Source organism: Bacillus rossius, chromosome 5 (genome assembly GCF_032445375.1).
Source record: "Bacillus rossius redtenbacheri isolate Brsri chromosome 5, Brsri_v3, whole genome shotgun sequence".
NCBI lineage: Eukaryota > Metazoa > Arthropoda > Insecta > Phasmatodea > Bacillidae > Bacillus > Bacillus rossius.
The window spans coordinates 83,823,477-83,846,379 of record NC_086333.1 but is presented as its reverse complement, the minus strand read 5'-3'; the positions used below and the strand labels follow the sequence as shown (position 1 = coordinate 83,846,379).

At 42.4% G+C, this 22,903-nt stretch overlaps 1 protein-coding gene across 1 annotated transcript in view; it reads right to left on the bottom strand.

Moving 5' to 3' along the window:
* LOC134532329 (protein Wnt-11b-2-like) overlaps positions 1–22,903 on the bottom strand; it is a 94,240-nt gene that overhangs the window by 63,665 nt on the left and 7,672 nt on the right. Inside the window, exon 3 of the mRNA XM_063368749.1 lies at positions 6,310–6,431. Within this exon, the coding sequence (XP_063224819.1) occupies positions 6,310–6,431 (122 nt within the window). The remainder of the gene's footprint in view (positions 1–6,309; positions 6,432–22,903) is intronic.

Here is a 22,903-nt window from a genome sequence, read left to right as displayed (position 1 = left end):
AAGTAGCGTGTGACTGTGTAGGTGTGACAGGGCCCACAGAGCGCGAGGTGACTGCTCCACGGAGCTGTGTCAAAGTAGCGTGTGACTGTCTAGGTATGACAGGGCCCACATAGAGCGAGGTGACTGCTCCACGGAGCTGTGTCGAAGTAGCGTGTGACTGTCTAGGTGTGACAGGGCCCACATAGAGCGAGGTGACTGCTCCACGGAGCTGTGTCGAAGTAGCGTGTGACTGTCTAGGTGTGACAGGGCCCACATAGAGCGAGGTGACTGCTCCACGGAGCTGTGTCGAAGTAGCGTGTGACTGTCTAGGTGTGACAGGGCGCACATAGAGTGAGGTGACTGCTCCACGGAGCTGTGTCGAAGAAGCGTGTGACTGTCTAGGTGTGACAGGGCCCAGATAGAGCGAGGTGACTGCTCCACGGAGCTGTGTCGAAGTAGCGTGTGACTGTCTAGGTGTGACAGGGCCCACATAGAGCGAGGTGACTGCTCCACGGAGCTGTGTCGAAGTAGCGTGTGACTGTGTAGGTGTGACAGGGCCCACAGAGCGCGAGGTGACTGCTCCACGGAGCTGTGTCGAAGTAGCGTGTGACTGTCTAGGTGTGACAGGGCCCATATAGAGCGAGGTGACTGCTCCACGGAGCTGTGTCGAAGTAGCGTGTGACTGTCTAGGTGTGACAGGGCCCACATAGAGCGAGGTGACTGCTCCACGGAGCTGTGTCGAAGTAGCGTGTGACTGTCTAGGTGTGACAGGGCCCAGATAGAGCGAGGTGACTGCTCCACGGAGCTGTGTCGAAGTAGCGTGTGACTGTCTAGGTGTGACAGGGCCCACATAGAGCGAGGTGACTGCTCCACGGAGCTGTGTGGAAGTAGCGTGTGACTGTCTAGGTGTGACAGGGCGCACATAGAGTGAGGTGACTGCTCCACGGAGCTGTGTCGAAGAAGCATGTGACTGTCTAGGTGTGACAGGGCCCAGATAGAGCGAGGTGACTGCTCCACGGAGCTGTGTCGAAGTAGCGTGTGACTGTCTAGGTGTGACAGGGCCCAGATAGAGCGAGGTGACTGCTCCACGGAGCTGTGTCGAAGTAGCGTGTGACTGTCTAGGTGTGACAGGGCCCACATAGAGCGAGGTGACTGCTCCACGGAGCTGTGTCGAAGTAGCGTGTGACTGTCTAGGTGTGACAGGGCGCACATAGAGTGAGGTGACTGCTCCACGGAGCTGTGTCGAAGAAGCGTGTGACTGTCTAGGTGTGACAGGGCCCAGATAGAGCGAGGTGACTGCTCCACGGAGCTGTGTCGAAGTAGCGTGTGACTGTCTAGGTGTGACAGGGCCCACATAGAGCGAGGTGACTGCTCCACGGAGCTGTGTCGAAGTAGCGTGTGACTGTGTAGGTGTGACAGGGCCTACAGAGCGCGAGGTGACTGCTCCACGGAGCTGTGTCGAAGTAGCGTGTGACTGTCTAGGTGTGACAGGGCCCATATAGAGCGAGGTGACTGCTCCACGGAGCTGTGTCGAAGTAGCGTGTGACTGTCTAGGTGTGACAGGGCCCAGATAGAGCGAGGTGACTGCTCCACGGAGCTGTGTCGAAGTAGCGTGTGACTGTCTAGGTGTGACAGGGCCCAGATAGAGCGAGGTGACTGCTCCACGGAGCTGTGTCGAAGTAGCGTGTGACTGTCTAGGTGTGACAGGGCCCACATAGAGCGAGGTGACTGCTCCACGGAGCTGTGTCGAAGTAGCGTGTGACTGTCTAGGTGTGACAGGGCGCACATAGAGTGAGGTGACTGCTCCACGGAGCTGTGTCGAAGTAGCGTGTGACTGTCTAGGTGTGACAGGGCCCACATAGAGCGAGGTGACTGCTCCACAGAGCGCGAGGCTGGTCGGAATGCCGGCGGCCAGGAGAGTGCGCAGACCTCAGTTCTCCACTGCGTGCCCTGGGCTGACCCCAACCCTGAGATGCTATCGCGAGGTCACCCGGGCCGCAGATAGGCCATCGGGAAACAATAAAAACGCGATGCCGGCCCGCCTTCTTCGCGCCTGCTGGGATTTACGACCAATACTTGGTCGTGGTTGGTGGAGGGGTGTTGCGGGGGAGGTAATTAGTCACGCCTAGCCTCGGCGAGATGGAACCTGCCCGCTTGGGGGGGGGGGGGGGGGGGGGTAGAGCCCGCCATGTTCCCTGCCCCGTCAGGACATGGGCTCCTCAGAGTCCGTTTCAGGCTGTGATTGCCTCACCACAGGCCATCAGGTAGTAGCACACATGTCTGCTGCGCCCTGGTGACTGGACTACAGTGCCCTGAGCCGGTTATAAACAAGGGGAAGAAGTTGCTACCCAAACACACGTAACCCAGCAAATAATGTCACCGTGTAATCTACCGACGAGAATTCTAAGTAGTCTTTATTATATTAGGAATGTTGAGTCAAGCCCGGGTCAAAAGTAATCTGCAAAATAATAGTTTTTTTTATCACAAATATAATTTTCAATAAACTTAACTGAATTTTTTTTCTCTTTTCTATAAAACATCATAAACAGTATGTTTTTCCTCTATTTGTATTAGTTAAAGAGGCTATGTTGGAGGATTCAGTATGTATTGATGAAATTTTACTTTTAATATTTCCTTTGTAAAATAATTTAGATACTAAAGTACACAACAACATCCTCGTTGAACGGGTTTTTCCCGACCTAGGCTATGATGGATTGTTGTACTTGTATGTCATTATTATCATTTTAGTACAATTTATACATAGGTTAAACTGTATCAGCATAGTATAAATATGTTTTTTATACACATTTAATTCCCAGAACATACATTTGCTGCACGTTTTCTGCTATTTGTACATCTCCAAGCATTGGATCCTCGTTGAAACATTTTGTCACTAGAAGTTTATTTTATGAGTTTTCACATCAGGTAAAAGCATTCCGTTTAACTTATACATACTCATTTTCTGAACAGTTCTTCCTATGATTCTGTAATACGTAAATTAACAAAAATATCCTAAATGTATGGTTATGTCTTAAGAAAGAAGAAAATGATATCACCTGTTTTGCCAGTGAACAACAAAACTAAATAAGCATGATTAATTTTTCACGAAACAACAACTGATAGAATATTCAAATAAACGTGTTTTATTTTCTAATCATATTTCAGAGAAGAGAATGAGTGGTCTGAAATTTTCTATAATTACAAAGACGATTTCAGCACTTCCGGACACGAAATAATATTATAATGCAATCAACAATAGCAGAAGATGTTATAGAAAATTAAATACATTAAAGTATTATTTTTTTAAACTTACAGACATACATTATGTTAAAGCATTTAATCTAAAGGCCCTACATATAATTAAATTATAAAGGAAATTTTGTCGGTAATTTTTATTGTTTCAAAAATAATTTACAATTGTTTCAAACTTAATACAAGTAGAAATATTGAAGAATGAATAATATTGTTTATCTGTCCATCTGTGTCTGCAATATTTGTTACATGTGGAGTCAAGAAATGGGTCATAAAATCTTGAGTGTTTATGACTTAAACAAAACAAATGGAAACAATATGAATTTTATATTTGTGTTGAAAATTTAAAAAAAAAAATGTTTTAATAGTAATGTGAATTGTCGTTTGTTTTTCTAAAATTATTAATTTGTTTTTTATTATTGTTTTGTAGTAATGATAGTGCCAATATTTCGTTTTCAATATCTTTAGTGCAATCTTGAACACCCTAAAAACATCTAACGGAGTAAATAAAATAAACCTCTATGGTTGCCTGCATTGCTCTGTGGGAGTGTGCATTGTTTGCATTGGCTTTTTGCAATCAATGTGTGTGCTGTACAGAAACTCGTACGGCTTGCCACAAGAAGAGCTGCGAAGCTCTGGTGTATGCCCTGGAGATAGTCTCAGCGTGGAATGCATCCAGGAACACCAACATCAAGGGAAAAAGAACCATACCGCGAGGGAAACACTAATGGTACCAACAACTAGAGACCGGAAAAATTCGCGGGTTCAATGACCTCCAGGATAGACTCCAATATCCTCTACACACTCGGGCAAATGCCAACTGTTCATTGGCTGTTGACTTGTGAGTAGTCTCGACTGGGTGGCCTGTGATTCGACACTTCTATGAGTGAGGGTCTCTAATTGGCCCTCAGTCCTCCAGATTAACAGTGAACCAATGACAGAAGCAGCACTAAGGTATAATTATTTGAATTTTAGCATAACACGAAATGAACCCGCGAATTTTTCAGGTCTCTACCACCAACGAAGGGGATAAAAACGGGGCTCTGAAGACGGATCGGAAAAAAAAAACTTGTGGATTTATTTGCGATTGAATGACGTGCATACGTGCACATCTGCTATCGACCTGCCGTCTGGGCCGGACGGTCACAAGGACAAAAGTTAATATCATAGTTTCTTTTTGACGTGACAACGTCTAATAAATCGATGAACGCCGGCTGCACGCACGAAAGTGTCCCGTTACGCAAATTGTCCCGTTACGCTCATTTAATATTTCTCTTTGCTAACCTGAACCTCCTAGCATTGCGACCGAGTCCGTGGCGTAATTCTGTTTTCATGCATTTCAATGTAACATTTTCATTGCTCTTTGCTAACCCGTTCCTCCTAGCATTGCTGCAGAGTCCGTGGCGCAAATATATTATTTTTGACCGCATCTTGGTGTTGGGTAAGCCATTTTCCTTCACATCATCCTTGAAACACTCCCATTCATTTCCTACTTTTCCTATCGTCATCCTATCCTTAACAGAATAACACAGATTGGAATAAGTTAAATAGCAAAAATGTATAAAAGTTATAGTTAAAATAATCTCTTCGTTAAAGTAATAAACATATTTGAATTAATGAGTGCAAATAAAAGTAAATTTATCAATTAAATTGTAGATTTCATTTCACTCCTTCTTTGTATCCATACAAAATAGTGATAATTCAATAAAAATGATTCAATTTTATTCATAAAAGTATGCAATCATTTCATCAATGTTTTGTTATGACGTTGTTACGTTAAACTATCGTCCGTAAACCGACTTTACAGACAACCAATTTTTTTTTATTTAACAATATGGTCTGTATTTTAATAACACCCCATGTCGAAATCAGGTCCAAATTCGGGTTCTGGTACTCTCAAGTCCTTCGTTTTTATTGGAGCCGTTTCATTAAATATTTTAAAGTTTCAGTCTGCTAATAAAATGTTTCAACAGTCGACGTAGCTGCTCCGGCAGTGAATTCTAGCGGCGGGTGCGGAAACTACGTGTGATTCGCGTCCAGAAATGTTTTGAAGAAAACAATTTGAGTATACTGACCACGCTCGGCATTGTTGAAAAGAATTCCATGTTAAAGGTCGTATCCGAGACACGTATTATAAGTGTATTTGCAACATGAGAACACAGGAATGTCCGTGTTACCGAGGTTACATGTCACACATCACTGGCGAGTGCTGAAACACTCGCTCACATTTTTTATAAATTATTTTTAATAAGTGGCACAGATATTTAGAATATACAAAACATGTATTTTACTGTATGGCATCAACACTCCGTTTGTTTGTTTTAATAAATTATATATATTTGTAAATATGTATAAATGTAGTTTGATATATAGCATATATATTTATATATAGTGTAGATTTTTAGACAAGGCGAAATGATCCTTTTCACTCGACTGTATGTTTCTTTAATGTACATAATCAATTTATTTTGAAAACAATTTTCTTAGGCCAACGAATTTTTTGTTACAGACAGTAAATATCATATTCACAGTATACAGTATAAAATACCTGTTTGTGTGGAATACAAACACGTGTTTTGTAGAATACAAAAAAAAAATTGTTGAAAACATTATTCTCATAGCATATGAATATATATGTTTTTAATTATCACGAAACCCTTTTGCATCCGATAGCCTGAAATCTATAGTAACTTCTATTGCAGTGGTGTTGTTTAAGATTAATCACAAACGTCTGTGTTGCAGCGTGTTCCCTCATTGGCTGAGCTAGTCACATAATCGGGGTTTTTGCGCTGATCAGAGCCAACAGGAAGAGATGTAGACGACATGACACATTTTAACGCAGCCTGGCAACAGTATAGTGTTTAACGTCGCACAGGTATGCTCAGTTGCTACAGCGTCGAGATTTCCAAGATAATAGTGTAATCCTAACCCCTCGCTCACCGACTAAGGCTGCTACTAGATTGCAATGAGTTACTTGTGGTTCTTACTGGCGGCCGCCTTGTTTGGCCGAGCCGTGTGGGAGGCTGTGATTGGTGGCTTGTCCTCGCGGTGTAGAGGGGGGTGGGGGGGTGTACTCACAGCCAGCGGATGGACTCTGCCGGGAGCAGAGAGCCCAGCAGACAGCTCAGTCCCAGCAGACACAGCAGGTTGTCTGGGCGCATTGTCACATCGCTGCCAGGACGAGGTCTCCGCCCATCACCCTGGAACACACACTCGCTCAGCACGTCACTTGTGCTGGAGCCGGGGAACAGTCAGGTCTTGCTCCTAGCGCAGGGAATCCTTTAGTGTGGTTAAGAGTAAGAAAAGGCTTTCCTTATCGCCTTAACTAGGCAGCCAATCACTTCGATAAATAAATGAAATAAATAAATACTACAGATTTCAACACGCAGCAGGTCTCTAAATATTTTCGCGGTAAAAATACATGCCACTAATCACTCATGGCATAAGACTTCTTATTAGTTTCAAACGCACAGGTCATTTGGATCCATAGTGGCAGAGCAGAGCACCTATGGAGGCTGCTTGTTTGTTGTGTACTGCCCGTATGTGGACCTGTATGCATGCAACTAATATAATTTTGAAATGTAATTTTGACATGAAACCCGTTCTACAGTCACGACTTGGCCACCACTGGTGAGGGGCTTCTTACTTCCGGGAGGGGAGGGGGTGGTCCCAGGTACCTGAGTGCATGGGCACAGTACTGTGCATGGCCGGGGGAGGGGGCAGGGGGCTCAACTAGCGTGGCGCGCCTGCAGCATGAGTCTCTCACTGCCTGGGGACCGCGCGTATCCGGGTCAGCGCCCCTTGAGGCCCTGGTGCCCACGTGCCCAGGTGCCCAGGTGCCCACGTGCCCAGGTGCCCAGGTGCCCACGTGCCCAGGTGCCCAGGTGCCCACGTGCCCACGTTCCCACGTGCCCAGGTGCCCACGTGCCCAGGTGCCCAGGTGCCCACGTGCCCAGGTGCCCGGGTGCCCACGTGCCCACGTGCCCAGGTGCCCGGGTGCCCAGGTGCCCAGGTGCCCAGGTGCCCACGTGCCCAGGTGCCCACGTGCCCAGGTGCCCAGGTGCCCACGTGCCCAGGTGCCCAGGTGCCCACGTGCCCAGGTGCCCACGTGCCCACGTGCCCACGTGCCCAGGTGCCCAGGTGCCCAGGTGCCCACGTGCCCAGGTGCCCACGTGCCCACGTGCCCAGGTGCCCGGGTGCCCAGGTGCCCAGGTGCCCACGTGCCCAGGTGCCCAGGTGCCCACGTGCCCAGGTGCCCAGGTGCCCACGTGCCCACGTGCCCAGGTGCCCAGGTGCCCACGTGCCCAGGTGCCCAGGTGCCCAGGTGCCCAGGTGCCCACGTGCCCGGGTGCCCAGGTGCCCGGGTGCCCGGGTGCCCAGGTGCCCAGGTGCCCGGGTGCCCAGGTGACTCTTGTTAAGATCTAGAGAGGTCTGAATATCGTAGTGTGGACTGCACAGGCCAGCAAGTCGTTTTGGTTGGAGCGTTTTATTCCCACGAAACAAACATCTGTCTGAGTATGTCGAAAATCGCTAAGATATTGCTTGAGTTAAGTGATAATTATAAGTACTTATATGCAAAAGCTACATACACTTTTTATAACAAACCCACTTCAATATTCCTTGCACTCCAATGTTTTGCGAAAATTACAACATAACACAGAATACTGAACTTGAAATACACGAAGATCCATGTGTCAGGAATTTTCGAAGTGTTGTTCGCTTATGGGAGGTTCATGAAATAACTGTAATGTTTAATTGTCTATACCATCCTTTGTAGTGGGTTGTGATCCAGGGGTAGACCAACGACAACTTAAAGGAAGAAGTCAGCAGCGCCAGATAAAAAAAAAAATTGATTGCCTGTAAAGTCGGTTTATGGACGATAGTTTAACGTGACAACGTCATAACAGAACATTGATGAAATGATTGCATACTTGTATGAATAAAATTGAATCGTTTTTATTGAATTATCACTATTTTGTATGGATACAAACAAGGAGTGAAATGAAATCTACAATTTAATTGATAAATTTACTTTTATTTGCACTCATTAATTCAAATATTTTTATTACTTTAACGAAGAGATTATTTTAACTATAACTTTTATACATGTTTGCTATTTAACTTCTTCCAATCTGTGTTATTCTGTTAAGGATAGGATGATGATAGGAAAAGTAGGAAACGAATGGGAGTGTTTCAAGGATGATGTGCCTCTAAAAAGTCAAATCGATGGTTGTTCCAATCGAGTAGAAGAGAGATAGATGCGGCGCAAGCGTACAATTAGCGTAACGGGACACAGCGTAACGGGACAATGTGCGTTACGGGACACTTTTTCGTGCGTGCAGCCGGCGTTCATCGATTTATTAGACGTTGTCACGTTCAAAAAGGACTGTTGTGTCTATCTAGTTTATATACCTAATTGAGCTCACGGAATTCCCTCGTCTCTGCCAGAAGACTAGTACTCTCCGCCGGGGAACACGTGCTGTGGTCGGGTGCCGGCAAGATGGCGGGCGATCAGTAATCGGTGCGGCCTTGACTGAGAGCAGGTAGAGGCGGAGACAGTAACCTCAAACCTCCTCCCGACTGCAGTAACTGTGCCGCGCGCTATTCATCAGTAGTGACATCAACATAGCGGTACATACTGGACTGTTATACTTCTTTACGTGCGTTATGAGAAAATGATGAGAGTGAATTTCTACGATGCGCGCGCAACATGAAACGAAAATTTTCACAGGATGAAAAAGGGGCTAAATAAAAAAAGAAGCTATTTACAAATAAAAATTATATATGTGTTTTAAATCGTATACATTAGTGATTGATATTGAATACGGCCCATAGAATTAATAAAATTAATTTATTGTGAATATTAGTGACAGAAATTGTGTTTAAAACTTTTTGAAGTGTATTTACAAGTGTATTTATATAAGTGAGTATGGTTTATACCCCAGGTAGCTTGTAAGCTTCCATTGTCGCTGGCAGGCAGTGTCTGTGGAGGTTTAGTAGTCTCCTGGTCGTTTTCATGGGAGTGTTTGTGAGGTTATGTTCCCGTTTGTATAATTTATTTTCATTATAAATTATTACATTCTCAAATAATTAATTTTATATGCGTATTAAAAATAATATTAAAAACTGAGTATTTATATACATATTTTTAATTAGTTTGATTTTGTAATTTACTAACCTTATATGTAATATCAGTCCAGTCATTTTGTTATTTAATTTATATTAATTATTTGCATACAAAAATTAAGTTAATTTGTTTATTACGCGAAGTATAACGTACCTACTTAAGTATGCTTTCATATGTAAGTACACGCACCCATTGTTTTCTATTCGTCTTCTATTTCACACATTTTGTGGTCTACTAAAAAACATTTTTCACCCACGCTATCCCACCAACCCCTAGACCCATGCCTACCAACCCCTAGACCCATGCCTACCAACCCATAGACCCATACCTTTCAACCCATAGACCCATGCTAACCAACCCATACACCCATGCTAACCATCCCATAGACTCATGCCTACCAAACCATAGACCCATGCTAACCAACCCACAGACCCATGCCTACCAACCCATAGACCTACGCCTAAGGGTCGTGTTTTAAAAAAACTACATATTTTCCTTCATTTACCTTAATTCCTACTGGTATCAGAAATAACCGTTAATGTGTTATATAAGGTAGTCTGTGCAGTGATGTAGTGCTGTATTTTCTCCTAGCGTAGCCGAGTCTGTTTCCCACAAGAGATTGGCCAAATCGCTCGTGCTTGCGATAGTGAAGTAAATTTATGTTGTGCTTTGTTAGCGTAGCCGAGACTGTTTTCGAACAAGAGACTAGTCTGATTTCTGCCGCCATACTGTTTAATTGAAATTAGCTGCAACTTGCCCTGTGGTTCTCCAGTTTCTTAGGAATATAGCGTAGCCGAGACTCTTTTCTTAAAGACAGGAATGTTTAAATCAGTTTCAGTACTACGCCACCTAATAAGGCAAAAGTTTAAAACATGGTTGCATTTCAAATTTGAGTAGGTATTTAGTGTTAGTGTGAGAACACTACAGTACACAACGGTACAGGCTAGAAGCAGCAGTGCAGCGCTGGTAGCTCTGGTAGCGCCTGGTAGCTCCTGGGCGCGGGGGCAGGGCGGCGCTAATGACCACAATTTGGCGTCATTACGCCGTGCGGCGCTGATCCATTATTCATCCGATGCGGGGGGGGGGGGGGGGGGGTGCGCCAACCGGCCGATGCCTTTATTTATTTGAGCCCTTTTTTGTGCGAGATTGGCGAATTACAGGCCAGGATATGCCTCCACCGTGACCGCTCGATTCATCCGCGACTCATGAAACAGCAATAAAAAAATTACAATAATAAATTGCTCACGGAAAAAGTTTTATAAATGTGTAGCCTTTACAGTCATTTTACTAGTACAATTTAAAAGAATAATATGAAAACCTTTTGCTTCGTTGGGTTAATATGTATCAATATTTTTAAACAAATGGTAGGCAGGCACATTTCTTAAATGCAAGAATGTATATGAGACTAAGAAAAAATAATAACCACTCTTCTGCATAAAAAAAATATACATTATATTCATTAGATAAACTAGACCATGTTTTCAAATGACTTTTACGATTAAACGCTCATTAAGGTGTTTGAAATGTGTCTTCTTGCTTATACCTCACACCCCAGCCTAACATCTAAGACTCATTCCTCACGTCCCAGCCTCACGACACATCCTCACGCCTCAGCCTCATGCCTCAGGTCTCAGTCTCACACCTCAGTCTCACGCCTCAGCACCACATCTAAGCCTCATTCCTTAGGCCGCAGCCGCAGCCCCATGACACAACCTCACGCCAGAGCCTCACGCCTCATCCTTGCTGGAGCGCGCGGGCCTGCCTCAGAAGAGCGCTTCAGCCATTGGCTGACGGCCCTCTGAGTCACTGGCCCGGTGGTTCGCAGTCCAAGCCATCGTCATCTGCAGTCAAGAAATGTCTTGTAACTTTACAAGAAATGCCTCAGTACCAGTTGCCACAACACCTCCTTGTAAAGCTACCCATGTAACGGATTAAAAAGTACAGAAAATATTCCGTGCGATTTAAAAATGCAATAATGATATGTCTTCCTATTTGAACAAACAGCATTGTAGGCCACCAAATTTTGATGAACGTAATCTTATGACAGACATTATATCCATGCCACATCAACTGTAGATTGGGCAACTGTTCCCAAAGAACTAACGTGTGAAACGTACAAACATTCCTCACTTCGTGCGGGGGGAGGGCAAACACTATTCTTGGGAAATTCAATCGGAAGATGGACTCTGCTATCACCGACGCATCGCAGAATATTTAAAAAGTTAGGAAACATGGCAAAAAAAACTTTATATTTTGTAACAGTTTTGAAAGAGATGAAGACAGTGTATTTATAATACTTAAATAAGTTTCATTAAAACGAATATTATTTTTAAATAAATAACAAAGTGGTTCCAGTTCTGGAGGTGGGCCACTTTCGCTGAATACATACTGTAACTCATAATAACTGTAAAGTATGTAGCCTGTTAATTCCGTACACGAGTAAACAGTCATGCATTGTTAACGGTTCTTCCAACAAATCCACGAAGCAACAAGCCTGATATTAGGTGTGTTTTCTATACGTCAGTTAAAATCTCCGAGGTCGTGCTTGCTACAGACGCGAGGTTCTAGTCCCTCGAACTAGCCACCACCACACACTGCATGTGTTTCTTCAGACACACTTCACTTCGCTTCTGGCGGTCTTCTTGTTCATCCCTCCACATTCACACGTTAGTTTGCGATTACAACGATCCCATAACTGCATACGTGCTAGTTCGTGTTCTAGTTTTATTCAGATTGTAAAACTTTCAACTTATTTTACATTATGTTAGTTCTTTAATTTATTCTTCTGTTTATGCTATTCGGTATTTTAGAACTTCAGTATCTTAGTCTCATCAAACGTATATTAGATGAATAAAGTTTTGTATTGTCAATCTATGTAACGTGATTTTGTGCAACAGGCATGATGAACTGTAAGCAAGAGCTGAAAGCTCTAACTTCGCCCCAAAGACGTAAGCATAATGATAAATAAAACTCAATTTAACTCTTCGAAGAGAGGGAGGGGCACCAACACAGTCTGGCTTCTGACAGTAATAGGCAGGGCCACATTCTGACTGGCTTCTGACAGTCATAGGCAGGGCCACATTCTGTGACTGGCTGCTGACAGTCATAAGTCATAGGCAGGCCGTAGCCGGGTTCTTGAGAAGTTTTACCATCATATCAATACTATTATGAGCAGATATTTTTAGAATTGAAATTTAAAAGAAAATTGATTGCCACACTTAAATCCCAGAGAATATTTTTTAGACTTTTAGAACTCTAAAGATTTACTCATAGAAATTTAAGTAATTATTTTGTTTGAGGAAAGAAAATTAAACTTTTATATTTTTGTGTTTATCAATTTTTTTACTTTGTTCTTAAGTCAATTATTTGATATCATTTAAAAAAGTCATAAATACATTCATAAATATTAATAAATACATTAAACACGCATGTAATATTTGAATGAAAGACAAGCTTGCAAAAAACTGTATCAAATCCAGACTACTTTGAAACATAATTTCTGTGTCTTTTGTGCATGAGGCATGTCGGACTATAATGGGGAGGAAATACATTATTTTAGTCCACTAAGGATTTAAACAATCCTTCTAAAATAATCTCCCTGCAAACTTATGAAGCTAAATTGCTGCAATTTGGTTATTCTGTCTTCGCTTGTGGTAATTTTTGTTTATTGAAATCCTGGAAGGGAGGGGTCCGGACTCCACGCCTTGTCATAAATCCTGGAAGATGTAATGCTCTCTTCACTGGAAACCGGCGAGAACGCGGATGCTAAGCTGAAGCAGCGGTGAACTGTACATCGCCGAAGAAGGACCAAGCGGCGCAAGAGGTGATGCGGACACAGACGACTCTGACCAACATCATTCACAAAGTTACGGTGTTTTCCGCGAGAGAGAAAAAAATCAATCCAAACGCTCGCTATACTGCAACAAGGTAGGCAAGCACACGTCTGCGGTTTCTTCCTTGTGACTGGCTGCCGTATGCAAAAGAAACCATTGCCTTGTTAATAGAAATCTATGATAGGGCCGGTCCCAGTGCAATAGTGCAGTTTCTTGCCAACAACCGTTAAAACTTGTCAACAGTCGTTCAATCAACCAAAATGGCGCTAGTTACTTTCTCTGAACGGCTGGTCAACAGGTATTAACAGCTGTTAACAAGACACTGCGCTACTGCGCTGGAATCGGCCTTTTATATCTACTTTTGTTGAAAAACATTTCAAAAATATTTCTTAAGCCAAAACTTTTAAAAATATAGTAAATCTTGGAGGCAAGAAGTAAGGGAGTTTGTGTATACGATCTTTGCCATATTTAATACTTGAAGTCAAAATGAGAATACCCTTTCCTATCTGCACAGCAAACCAATTTTTGGTTATAATGATTCCTTAACTAAACTACATAGAGGCTACGTTAGGCTGTCAAACATATCGCGCGGAACTCCCCGTGCGCCGTGCCACTGCATGGTGCAGTGTTTGAGAAGCACGCATCTCACGGCTGACGAACCAGCGCGCACGAGTGACGGCGCGCTGAGGCCACTCGTGCAGGTAACGGAACGAGACACAGCACTCGCACCCGTTCCAGGCCAGTGAAGCGAGACGCATCAGGCCGCTTTCCGCTGGAGCGACTTGGCACTCATGATCAACGTTTAACACAGATCGCCTCGTCCGCAACAGCAAATAATTCTCTCGGATACCTAAATCATTTTTGCCCAGAGATTTTAAAAAATATTTTCCAGAACAAGTTTTAATTAAGAGGTTCACAATAGAGTTGCTGTCTGCACGCGCCTGCTCCAGGCAGCGCTTAAGGACGACTCCGGCCCGCGCAACGCGTGCCTAGTGGCCCTTACGAGCGAGCAGTGAGCCAGCTAAAGGGCTTCTCGTCCGCGGGGCTTGAAGCCGTGGCCCTATGCCTATAGCGAGCGATGGTTTAACTGTAGTGGAGGGTCCGTGCTAGTTTCGTGTGGCTCTGTTGAAAGTATTGAACAAATGCTGAAGTTAGTTCGATTTTCATGCAAAAAGAAAAACTAATTCCATTACATTTTATTATGACACGTGAGCAATTTAAAGCATTTACATGTTTCGTGCAATACTACTGTTATCAGCACAGAGACAAGGAACAAGCACTGTTGCGCTGGAAGCGCGCGCACACTCCAGAGCGCAAGGCAGACAGCGCGGCAGTGGCCAGTGATGCAATAACAAACCAGTGTAGCAGAGGGGGAAAAAAAAAGGCAATGAAACCTGAATATATTTGTTGGCTGTTTGTATCGCACATGTTCACCGAAAAAAAAAATACACGTGAGCTTAACATTAAACTTTTATGTAGGCCGTACAATTGCAAAACACTTAAAAATGAAATCCCGAAGAGAGAAAAAAAGTACTAAAAATAATATCAGATTAAAAAACAAAAAAAAATAAGTTTACAAAATACAAATGAAGAGACTTAAATGTGAAGTTGAAGCATGTTCTGAAACACGTGTTCCCGGCACAGGCGGGTCTCAGCAGGTCTCAGGTCTGCGGGCCATCAGTGCTGCCACCTGCCCGGGAGAGGGACAGGTTGTAAATACCTGCCGCGCGGACACCCAGCGAGGCGGCTACCTGGGGGGCATTAGGCCCTTTGAGGCGCCGACAACCCCCCCTAGCGCCAACACACCTGCCCCCCTAGCGCCACACGGACACAAGCCTTCAACACGAACCTCGCAGACAATACACGTGTTCGAGAGAAACGTTCCGAAAATAATCATTATGTTAGTAGATATCTATGGTGGGGCCGGGTACCAGTGAAGTATTTAGTCAACATCTGCTTATATCATGCTCAATTTTTAATATTCCACTATTTAGTGTAATTGCAGAAAAGTGGTTAAGTGTAAGAAAAGGCGTACCGCCTTAACTTCGCCACCAATAAAGACGATAAATAAATAAATAAATGAATAAATAGTGCATTTGCTTGCCAGCAACCGTTAACACTTGTCAACAGCCGTTCAATTAACCAAAATGGCGCTAGTTACTTTCTCTGAACGGCTGGTCAACAGGTATTAACAGCTGTTAGCAAGACACTGCGCTACTGCGCTGGAATCGGCCTTTTATATCTACTTTTGTTGGAAAACATTTCAAAAATATTTCTTAAGACAAAAATTTTAAAAATACAATAAATCTTGGAGGCAAGAAGTAAGGGATGTGTTATAACACATTTGTACTAGTCTGTCAGCTTGTTGTGAGTTATTATAAGAGGGTGGTTTTAAGTGTTATTTAATATGATTTGGTTTTCAGATGAGACCTAATGACTTTAACTTTGTACCATAAATTAAGAATTAATAAATAAATAAATATTTGTAGACATATTCCAAAAACATGAACAAGGGGGTGTTGGAGGGAAGATGTTTTCAGGAACGGGAGTAATCACGTCTGCGGCAGTGGAGTCACGAGTTTCGCGCCAAATGCAGTAGTCATAGTTGCTATAATCCAGCATCCTGTGGTTCGGCACACGAGGCCCCTGTGTGGCCTCTCGTCCGTCTGTCAGTTGGCTCAGAGTTCATGGTTACTGTGAGCTCAGCCTTCCTCGCACCGCAGTGATGACCGTGTGGAGAAGGCAGCGCTCATATTAGTGTAATCCGGCAAGCCCGGTGGTGCGGCATGCCGTGGCGGGTGAAGTGGGAGGGGGGAGTCACAAACGCGCGTGACGTCAGCCGCAGGTGAGCTGTGTCGGCAGAAGCGGGGGCAGAAGCGGGGGCAGAAGCGGGGGCAGAAGCGGGGGCAGAAGCGGGGGCAGAAGCGGGGGCAGAAGCGGGGGCAGAAGCGGATACGGCAGTGATTGGACCACGTGACCTCTGACGTCAGGAGGTGACGGAAGACAGCGCCATCTGAGCTGACGTCATGAACAATATTCGCCAATGAGAAGCGTGATGAATGCAAACAAGCTACAATCGCGTGAAAAATGTAATACTTGCCAATATTTTTTTTTTTTTAAGGTTTTTATCAACTGGTTTAGGACACAATTATGTTTTAGTTTTGTTCTGAATATTTTTTTATGGTTGAGATTCTTTTAAACGAAGAACAGAAATACCTAATGGCTCTATATAAAATGTGTAAAGACCTGCAAGATTCGCGGGTTCAATGACCTCCAGGATAGACTCTACTACACTCTATACACTCGGGCAAATGCCACCTGTTCATTGGTTACTGACTTGTGAGTCGTCTCGACTGAGTGTCTGTGATTCGACACTTCTATGAGTGAGGGTCTCTAATTGGCCCTCAGTCCTCCAGATTAACAGTGAACCAATGACAGAAGCAGCACTAAGGTATAATTATTTGAATTGTAGCATATCACGAAATGAATCCGCGAAGTTTTCAGGTCTCTAAAATGTGCTAAGGCATGAAACTAACATGTTTCACACAAACGTGAGTGTGATCATGTGACCCAGACGCATCAGCTACAGGAAACACATCGAACAGAACGGCCGGCGGACAGTCAGATACAAGAGTCAGTAGTGCCACAAAGGTCGTTCAGGTTCTGCACTGACATGTCCAGTGTTCCCGCCATGTCCTAGCACAGCGACTGCTGTCCGCGGCGAGACGCGACAAAACACTGTCGCGAGCAACGAGCTCTAAACAAGATGGCCGCGCGGTCAACAAACAACCTCACTGGTTTAAATAACCGGGGAACCATTCTACACTGCATGAAAAACTACCAGTGGCATTGCCATTGCTGTTCGCTTCTTGTGCTAAAACTGTTTTCGAGCATACGAACTGTAACAAGAAACTATTAAATTAATATCAACATACACCTCGTGAATTTTCGTTTAAATTGACTTGGTAAATTTCAATCCCACAACTGCACGCATAAAATCTACAGAATACTGATAAGAAACGTAAATGATCGTGGAAACTTTTTTTCACGAATATATTCTTACATAAGTAGCAGGTATATTATAATTCAGTTACATTTGATTGCTTGTTATTTTCTTTAGTTCACTTTGAGACACGAAGTATCGTGATCTCTATGTACACTATCTTTTTTGGATTCCAAACCACAAATCAAAGTACCTAATGCATCTGATTTTGAAAGCTATTTATGTATGTATTAAATATATCATAAATACTTCGACCGTTTATGCACAAATGCGATACTTGGCTACCACTGCCAAATGTCATGAAAATCCAATCAACGGTTTGACAATATCATCGGACAAAATCACACACACACACACATATACATACATACACACACACATACATAGGTACAAACTCCGGTTACAGAGACCGTTTCGCTCATTGAGAAATGTACGCAGAAGGAAATAAGCCGACACCCCAGTTGTAGAAACCTGAAATGTCGCTACCAGCTGTGGTCACAGTAGCGCAGTGCGAGCTGTGACCGGTCACTACCCAGTAGCGACTCGAGTGATCCGTTCCTCTCTCTGCATGATCCACACTTGGTTTGCAAACTATCATTTCCTCGTGTAGGAAATACGATGATGTGTAAATAAGATACTTTTTTATATTACAAACTATTTGTGTAGGGTTATACTGTGTTGTGTGTAGTTTTGAGTAGTGATATAAGTTCACTAGTTAAAATTCAAATGAAATATAATTTTAATTTCTGTTTTAATTCTTCATAGTAGATTCTCATTTGTTTTACAGCCTATTTAAGTGCTACGATTCAACCTTGCATTTTTTTTCCCCATATACTCAAGAGGATACCAGAGATAACTATTCATGTAATGTTATTATTGGTAACGTCTTTATCTACTTTGCTAAGCCGAGTAATTTGTGAGATTTTTATATTTTAATTTAAAATAGAGGATTTTTTACAATCTAACTGATATTTTACTTAAAGATTTCAACACTCTTGTATTGGTAACTGTCTCATAAATTGCACTACTGCAATAGTAAAGTATTTGAATGTTAAATATATTTAACTAGTACAAAATATATTTTAAATAAGTAATTTATAACTAAATTTTCTTTTGCTTGCAATAATGTCAAGTTTTGAGCAGATTGAGATGGAAAATCATGAAGCAGTTGTTTTCTAAACAAATAATGTTAACTTAATTTCTTTCTGAGTAAAATAATTTTATTAATATTAAATATTTTCAAGAATCGGAAATGGTGCCCAATTTCCGATACGAGATTTACATTTTTCTGTGTGTTTAGCTGGTATCACGATATATTAATCAGAGACATGGTTTATACTTGCGCAGTTACTTCTCACTTGTAGGGATTAAACGCACAATTTCGTGGGTGAGACTCTATCATTTTTAGTAATTGTTTTTGTCAGTTGTTACTCTGCTAACGTTTTAGTTGCTATATTAAGTGTAGATTTTGTTTGTAGGTATATTTTGTTTGCACAGAATAACGAGTTTCATTTGAACCTGATGTGATTTTTAAATAAAAACCATTAGGTGAAATCGACATCAAGCTAAATACCTCGTAGGTTTAACGAGTAGCAATTTTTAAAATTTTGATTTGTTAATTCGCGTGCTGGTCCTACCCCCGCCCCCCTAGTGCTAAGCTCACACAAGTGCAATGAGGTGTATCTGACACAATCCTACCCCACCTGCTCGTTTGGGATGAAGACGTTTTGAAAACAACTTTTACGGCCACGCTGATCGATTACAGATATTACATAAATGTTGCAAACCGCCCAACACTTACGAACGGGCAGTTTTAATTTCGCACTGGAAAGCGGAAGCAATATTTCACCGAGACAGTCCCCTGATTGATTGCCGCGGGGAAGACGTGTAGCCGCGACGTCACTCAGACATGAGAGCGGATGTAATTCTTTAAGGAAACGTGTTTCTGAACGCTCGGGTGGCTCTGATCTCGTCGTCGGAGATTACAGCTGTCCGCTGTGGTTTAGAGTTCTCCTCCGGGTCCACAGGTCCACCAGGTGTGGATCACAAGTGCCTGTTTTTAGACCTGACCACAAGGTAGAGTATGCAACACTCGACCTAGTTTTGAAAGCGGTTAAGGAAGAGAATGGGCGACCTCTCTGTCCGCAAGGCCTCGCTTCTGAGCTGCAGACGTCTCGAACATCCAGCTGTGTGTGAGGCCGTATTCCGCCTGCTCTCCACACATGGGTTAACAATAGTGTTAGCCTACTAGTACAAATATTCCATTAGTAATACTAGATTTTTATTAATACAATAATTGTAAACGTTTTTCTCGTTTTCACTTTATTTATTTATGTGTAGAGTGCGCGGGGCAGTTTACCCCCCCCCCCCCCCCCAAATCCGGCCCACTCTGTAGCATGCAGAAGCGTGGATGCGAAGCCGGGGGGGGGGGGGGAGTTATAAATGTCAACGTCATAACTATGTTTTATGGGAGACCTTTTGTACAGTATAACATTTGTCCGCTTATTGCATGCATCCAGGCCAACATATACAAGCACCCATGCACAGATCTCTTGTGTCGGCTAAAAGACACGCGCAGAATATTTTGCACCCCCCCCCCCTCCCTCCCCCTCACCCTGCGAATCCTTCAGATTTGCGCCCCTGTTTCCTGTTGCGCGTGGAAGTCGCAGCTGGAACACTGTGTCGCGTGATTGAGCTATACAACAGCATTAGCTCAGTTATAACGCAGGCCAGTCTATACTACATTCGAAGACCTATCAACTGTCAATGAGCCCTTTACCTGCTGCAATGTTAGTTTAAATATTAGGCAGGCCAACATTTGTAACTTCGCACTAAATTTAAAAACCCCTAAACACTGTTTTAGGCCCATTACACATATCCCACGAATAAATATATACTTATTATCTATAAAATAATTGTTAAAATATTATTTAGCTCTTGCTGAAAATTTATTGCAAGCTTTATATTATTTGTGGTCATCTCAAACAATTTCAGACTGGAAAATAAAAATATCATACGGACAGTTTTTAATATTGAAATAAAAGATTTTAGCTTATTTACCAGTTAAATATTCTTCTTTTTTTAGTTTTATAAGTTAAAAATAACAAAAATTGTAGTTTGCAAATACACTTGCTGGAAAGTAAGTAACATTTTACAAAATCCCGCGTCGTCAAGACAAGATAATAATAAGTAAGTAGTACTACATTAAAACCAGTCACGCACACATTCACACACGGATTCAAGCAACAGGTCAGCCTCGAAGTGGTCATGGTAAGTAGGTGTTCCAGAGATGTTGTCTCAGCCTGTGTTTGCAGTCTGCTGGCTTTGATTGCCTCGTCGCCTGGTGCAGTTTATCCAGAACCTGACTGACATGTGGATGAATGTACGGGGATTGCGTGTTGATCACGAGTCATGGCTATGGTAACTATGTAGGTAGGTAATATTGGCTGTCAGATAATGAGGTGATCCCGACTGTAGTGCTTTGTAAGCAAGGATAAGTGTGGGCACGTGACGTTTTCGAGTGAGTTTGAATATTTTTAGCCGCTGACAGTATTGGGTCGGATGATCTCGGAATTTAAGGTTGAAAATAAATCCTACAGCATTTCTGGATCTTATAGAGTCGCTTTTTTTTTTTAGTTTTTACGTTAGATCAGGAAACAAGACATCGCAATAATCAGAGAGAGGCGTAATTAAGGCCTGGACAAATATGATTACAATTCTAGGATAGAGAAAAAATTTTAATCATCGTTAGAAATAAAGGGAGGAATGTACTTTCGTGCTAATTTTAATTATCTGCTCCTTCTAGGTTAATGTTGTGTTTATCAGAACTCCCAGATATCTCACAACGTTAGAGAACTGAGTATAAACTCTTCAAGCGATAAGTTACAACGTTTGTTAGCATTCGCTTCAGAACCATACGAGTGGAACCAATTAATACTGCCTGGGTGTAGTAAATGATTCACAGCTGTAACGAGGGTGCTGATTGGCCAGCTAGATAGGCAGGGCGGTGCGAAGACGATCGAGTTTGGTCTGTGTTTTGACGTCGAAGGCCGAGAACAGCAAGAAATGTTCGAATGGAAGGAAATAGAGTCCAGTTCAAGACACGATAGAGGCAACACGTAGTAAGTAGTCTTAAATTCCTGAAACTATGCTCGTCAAATACGATGATACGAAGACATTCTACATCGTGTAAATGAAAAATTACGATGATATTTGAACGACCATTTCAGAAGATAGTTCTAAGTAAAACTATTTTTGTGGTGGATCACTACGACGATAGTTTTTAGAAGTTGTAAGCGCCGTTAGAACGAGTCACTTCAGCATCAAGGACTGTGTATGTTCTACTTCATGTCAACCGGAGGTCCTGATCGCCACATACTGAGCTTAGCCTGGATGATTATTGTATGGGATGATCTTTATGATAACTTCAATACTGATGACATTATATTTAATGCCAACGTTTATTTACTGTGAATATTAAATATTGCTATTGATTGTCCACAATATTAATACATATTTGTATGATAGAGCTGAAACTCCAACCACCGATCGAATCGAAACCAAAGTAGGTACTGATACAACCAAATTAGTTATAAAATAGATTTAATAACCGAATATGTCTACAAATTTATATTGACGTTTGTGATACGTCATGAAGGTCATTTTAATTTGTTGAAATAAAGGTATAAATGTTTCATCGGATTTGGTTGATTCATTTGAATAGATTGTGAAAGCAACTGTGGCGCCCTGTTTAAAACTAAACTGAAGAGAATTTAGGCTGTTAAATTTTAGGTCTTGTAATATTGGAACAGATCAAATTTGTGATTCGCATGGTAGGGAATTTTTATTCAGAGTGAAAGTAATTTATTGTTCCGTGATTCGTAGCAAATTTAGTGTAACCACACTAGCAGCATTCCTACACATCCACAGCTGGTGTAATCAGAGGAAACACCAAAGTAGCACATTCACATTCACTTGCAATAACCAACTCTAAGCCCATTTAGTAACCTTGATTAGTGGATTCTTTTGGTAGGACGTTAAAGGGACGCATTAAGTCAGTACAAGTAAGAACATATCAATTTAAAACCGTCCACCTAAAATTTACTAAAGCTGGTTATAAACTATTCATGGATCCGAGTTACCTACTGATTTTAATCAATTTTTACATTAACTCACCAGAATAATGTTTAGCGTATTAGAAACTTTCACAAGCTTGTTGTCTTGACATCAGGCATTAACTCTCACGCGCATGTTTACGCTGTTCTGCAGAACACTGAACACAAAACCCGGAGGTTGCCATGTGGTGTATTAGGTACCTACTTGGCATGACATAGAACTCTTCGTTTATATGAACTGATTTTACTGTAATTTCTAACATTGTAGCTGCGATAGGAAAACATAATAGAGCAAGAGAATAATTAATTTTCAGAGTAAGTATAACAAATATATATATATATATATATATATATATATATATATTTAAATAACAAACCTATGTGTTTGCATAAAACAAGTTCAGTGATTGCGCGGTTTTCGGGCCGGCCCGCTGTTAAGGGAGTGCCTTCCATTTCAGGTCATGATTTTATATTTATATTAATCACTGACCAACTTTTAGACTTTTTCCATTGTTTAACTTTCACGAAATGAAAAATATATAGGCCTACAGCGCTTCCTTTTTGCATAATTAGCTGCCAAAGTTACATTTTTAAC